The sequence below is a fragment of the Sinocyclocheilus rhinocerous genome, unplaced genomic scaffold (genome assembly GCF_001515625.1).
Source record: "Sinocyclocheilus rhinocerous isolate Xijiao unplaced genomic scaffold, SAMN03320098_v1.1 scaffold313, whole genome shotgun sequence".
Classification (NCBI taxonomy): domain Eukaryota; kingdom Metazoa; phylum Chordata; class Actinopteri; order Cypriniformes; family Cyprinidae; genus Sinocyclocheilus; species Sinocyclocheilus rhinocerous.
The window spans coordinates 656,846-662,195 of NW_015627539.1; the positions used below are offsets into that span (position 1 = coordinate 656,846).

General features: G+C 36.7%; 1 protein-coding gene across 1 annotated transcript; it reads right to left on the reverse strand.

The window, feature by feature from the left end:
• Window positions 1–3,700, reverse strand: LOC107729934 (uncharacterized). The gene is made up of 6 exons (XM_016540674.1): window positions 3,601–3,700; window positions 2,662–2,934; window positions 2,190–2,576; window positions 933–1,002; window positions 612–647; window positions 1–338 (listed from the first exon to the last, which is right to left on the reverse strand). Exons 1-6 carry the CDS (start codon window positions 3,698–3,700, stop codon window positions 266–268), a joined length of 939 nt encoding a protein of 312 aa, XP_016396160.1. The 3' UTR covers window positions 1–265.
• Window positions 3,701–5,350: the final 1,650 nt, after the last annotated feature.

The following is a 5,350-nucleotide window of genomic DNA, read 5'->3' on the forward strand; positions in this document are numbered from 1 at the left end:
TGATTTGTTGGTGTTTTTATTGTAAAGACAGACTTAGACAAGTGTATTTTTTTTTAAAATATTTGTTTATTTGCATTCTGAGGTATGCTATAGTACATGCAGCATAATTGAGGCTATTCTGAGAACATTTTACAGGTACATTATGGCAGAAAATGGAAGAGTGAAATACAAGGGTCTGAGAACTGAGTTCCTGTTGGGTTTTATACAATAATGAGTTGGGATGAAATTTGACAGAATATTCATGCCTGAAGAAACGCTGAATGTTTCACGGACACTCAGCAAAGTACTGCGCAGGATTGACGTTGCGGCACTCGTTCACAGAGAGAATTACAAGTGGCCTAAAAGACAAGAAACACAATCTTGTAAAAGAAGGGTTACATCTTGCAAAGCTTATTGCTGTGGTTAAAAATATATTGCTAATATTCATGTAAATATATGTACAGAAATATATTTCCAATAAGTTTTAGTTACTTCTATTTCATCATATATTTTTGGCAATTGTTTATGTATATTGTCCGAAATATATTTTATACATTTTGAAAAATTTATTTCCTTAAGCCTTATACGCTTTCAAGTATTGAATAAAATAGAAATATATTTGTTTGACTTACGTTTTATTGGGTGGAGAAGCGAAGGCTGAAACAGCGCTGTAAGAAAACAGGAACAGGAATATTACTATTTATGAGAAAAATACACTTGTTTAGTTGCTTTTAGTAATATTCGAATGTTTTACAAATTAAGAATCTTGGCCATTTACAATTACAATGTGTTTATTTTGCAGATTCTAAATGACAGTGGTCTTTGGCAATGCTACAAATGTTATCTGACCTCAACGGAGTCATGCAAATGAGCAGTGACAGAATGTGGTGACTACCAATGGGAATGTAGATGGTGATCATGTGATTATAGCGGGACTAAAGATGACAATTTACGCATTTCTTGCGCTGTTCAGCAGGGTCTTCAGGCACGTGAGGTCATCCCTGATGTCATCATCAGCCAGAGCTTTAGAAGAAAAAAAAAATAGATGTCACTCGAATTTGACGTGTACTATGATTGTGAAATTGTGATGAAACTATGTGATGTGCTATTGTGTAAATGGGATGTTCTTTAAAAAAAAATTTTTTTCGTGAATTGGTGGCTTATTTGTACAGTGCCAATCATGTCTTTGTACGATCTGCCTATATACGCCCCACTGACGGTTAAGTTTATGGTGGAGCTTCATGCTTACTTTTTTCCTAAAAAAAAATCATTTTTGTGGCAATCACACTGTACGAATTCATACGAAATTTCCAATTTGTAAAATAATTACCCTTTCTCAGTTTTTAGTTACTTTCGTAACCAGTCACATGAGACATCACTCAAATTTGACGTACTGAAATTTTGAAAAATTGTGTTGAATTGCATTATTGGAATCTATCAATACAAGCTCACAGCAATATGTAACCAGTGCTGGGTAGATTACTTACAAATTGTAGTCCGTTACTGATTCCAAATTGCATGACAAAAAAAATGTAGTTTTTAGGTAATGTAATCTGATTACTTTTTGATTACTTTTAGATTACTTTTGACCTAACTTGTTTATCACATTGATTTAAATAGGAACTGCAGGGGGTTTGTGAGTTTAATGAAAAGCTAATAATTAATTAAATCATAATAATGTTAAATTAAAATAAATATTTTTAAAATTACAACAGTCAATAAAACATAAAAATCTCAAATATTAGACCTGTTTACAGCATGTGACTATGTGAATGATATCTAATCAATAAAAAAGTAACTGTAGTCTGAGTAGTCATTGTTCAATTCAATTTTCAATTCAAGTTTATTTGTATAGCGCTTTTCACGATACAAATCGTTGCAAAGCAACTTAATTTAATTTAATTCAACTTAATTACAGCAAATTAGGTTTCTACAATATTTAGTGGTAGCTTATCAGTGGTGACTGTCAGTTAATGTACATATGGCAGAAATGTACGGAAAAATCAATTAAAGATAATCAAACAGACGATGAACACTATTAACAGCAATTATTATATGATGCAATCAAACTTATAGCAAAATTTGGTAGTTCTGTATGTTGTTTCATTGTGTGAATTTATTCGAAATCACCACCCCATAAATTAGTTAAATTTCTCATGAGATTGGGTTCAGTCTATTCTGTTTATAATCACTTTTGTAACGTGACTTACCTCTGCAGTTCATGCGGCAGATGTTCAGACTCTGGCCGGATCCGGAATCGCAGGCCACACGGTCGCTCAGCTGGAAGATTCCAAACAGTCTTGTGGTGAGACCAGGCCTTGCAGTGACATTCTCCTCGGAACTCTCGGAACTCTCGGAACTCTCGGAACTGTCGTCAGAAAATCCAGCTGGCCGCCTGAGTGCCGCAACATGGGATCTCTTTCCCCTTCCGCCGGGACGACCAGGTCTTCCTCCTGGACGACCAGGTCTTCCCCCTGGTCTTTCATTGGGTCGTTGTTGTGGTCTGAGAGGGGGTCTCACTGGAGGTCTGGGGTCTTCTTGGATGGTGGTGACCAGGCTGGTGTCGAACTTCGACACACGCTCCACAGAACAAACGACTGAAAGAAAGACAGAAACACTCTTGGCTTACATTTGTATCATTACTAGTTGTCAACTGACAGCGTTTACCCTTGCAACACTTACTTTGGGCGATGAGCGAATTTGCAGTTGTATTTCCAGGCACAGTTACGTTTCCAGGCACAGTTACGTTTCCAGGCACAGTCACGTTTCCAGGCCCAGTCACACTTCCAGGCCCATTCGTGACAGTTGCAGGCCCATTTCCTCCCTGATTTCTCCCCAGTGCCGCCTCGAGTTGGGATTTCAGCTCACATTTACTGAGAATCCGTCCCACACTTGCACTGGAGAGCAAGAAAGAACCAGAGCCAACACGGCCAACATCTTCACCTTCATCTCTCTCTGGAGATTAAATACAGAGCAATGGACAAATCCAAATTAAACAATCCTAAACTGCGGTTTACCTCAGAAAACAGTCCATTCTCTTCATACAGTGCTTGCAATGAAGGAACATAATCACTAATGCAGCCAGCAATCTTCTGGATTTGTTCTCAGGGAAAATGTGCAAAAATGTGCCTTTAGCTTGTCATTGGGTTAATGCTTGGTCTTGACCACCCAGACTCTAGCCTTGGAAAACTGTCAGAAAAAGTGCTTGTCACTGGGTCAATAGGGATATCTTTGTACCTTATTCCACTCTAAAAGGTTCATAGTGGTATCTTAAGGATACATATTACCACTTTAAGGTACTAATATGAACATTTAATGAGCAGATAACATACAAAGATGCCTTTTTAAGGGTATTAGCCCAGTGCCAAGCCATTTTTCTGACAGTTTTCCAAGGCTAAAGTTTGGGTGGATTATTAAAATTACAAACATGCTTTTTTTTTATCATTATGCCCTTTAGCAATGCAATTGGTAAACACTATGCATTAGGTCTTCTACAACCAAATGGCTCATTATTCTTGCATATTTTGATACAGTTATAAAATGAAGTAGCATTTTAGTCTAGCAGATAAATGAGCAATATTGGTAAAGCATTTTATACAAAGAGTTCAAACGGGATTTTACCAGAGATGCTTCGACTGTTGTAAATGTAGGTATAGTCTTCAGTCTTGCTTTGGGCTGGTGTTTGTTTCCACCATCCGCTGTGTGCTGATCGGACGAGCATGGGGATTTTTATACTGAATTTGATGTCATGACCTCACCGCATCAAACTCACTAAACCTGTTGAAGAACCACCACATGACTCGAATTCCAAAGACAAATTGTATGTATTGCATCATACTTTTTGAAACAGCTCCTTATCCGGAGCGTCTGATGTGATGTAACATTACAGAGACGCTCAGGTGGAGGTGAGTCAGGTTTTGCTTCGTCACTTTTTCCTCTCGCCATTTCAACTATTTTTAAACTGTGACCATGTAATTATGAGATCTTTGTTGTGTGCTAGTTTCCTGGTGGATGATCCAGACTTAGTGGCTCTGCAAATAAATTAAACATTTGTTTATTATTATTATTATTATTTATTAGTATCTTGTTTTACATTTTAATTTCAAAAGGTTACCACTGAACATAAAGGGATAGTTCACCCCAAAATGAAAATTCTGTCATTAATTATTCACCCTCATGTCGTTCCAAACATGTAAGACCTTCGTTCATCTTCGGAACACAAATTAAGATATTTTTGATGAATTCCGAGAGCTCTCTGACCCTCCCATAGACAGCAAGTATACTACTATGATCAAGGTCCAGAAAACGTAGCAAGGACATTGTTCAAATAATCAAAAAAGAAAACAAAAATAACAACTTTATTCAACAATTCGTCTCCTCCGCGTCATCCTGGCGCCATTTCGGAGAGTATCCACTGAACGTAAACAACGTATGCTGTTCAGTGTCAGCTGCGTCATGCAGATACGTTGTTTACGTTGTTTACACTTTGATCTGAACGAAAACAGCTGACACAGAACAGCATACATTGTTTACGCTCAGCGGATACTCTCCAAAATGGCGCCAGTGTGACGCAGAGGAGACAAATTGTTGAATAAAGTCGTAATTTTGTTTTCTTTGCACACAAAAAGTATTCTCGTAGCTGCAAATAATTACGGTTGAACCACTGATGTCACATGGATTATTTTAGCGATGTCCTTGTGGATACTCTCCAAAATGGCGCCAGTGTGACGCAGAGGAGACAAATTGTTGAATAAAGTCGTAATTTTGTTTTCTTTGCGCACAAAAAGTATTCTCGTAGCTGCAAATAATTACGGTTGAACCACTGATGTCACATGGATTATTTTAGCGATGTCCTTGCTATGTTTCTGGACGTTGATCGTGTTATTGCTGTCTATGGGAGGGTCAGAGAGCTCTCGGAATTCATCAAAATTATCTTAAATTGTGTTCCGAAGATGAACAAAGGTCTTACGGGTTTGGAACGACACGAGGGTGAGTAATTAATGACAGAATTTTCATTTTTGGGTGAACTATCCCTTTAAGAACTCAAAGGTCTTTATTTATTTATTTATTTTTTACTGATGTCAAAAGTAGAGCTGTCAGTGTAATATCAGTGTATTATTATTATTATCAGTCAAGTTTGGTGTGCTCTTATTACACAAAAAAACATGCAATTTGTCAAGTTTAACATGTTTTGTGCAATGATATTCAAAATGTTTCAGGGTTAAATGTTATGGGTTGAATTATCAATGCAAAAATTAAGAATAATGGCTTTAACTAGCAAATTTCAATGCAAACTTTTGATTTTTTTTCATTTAAAAATATATAAATGAGTATAGACATCACAGATTTTTTTTTACATTCATTTATTTAT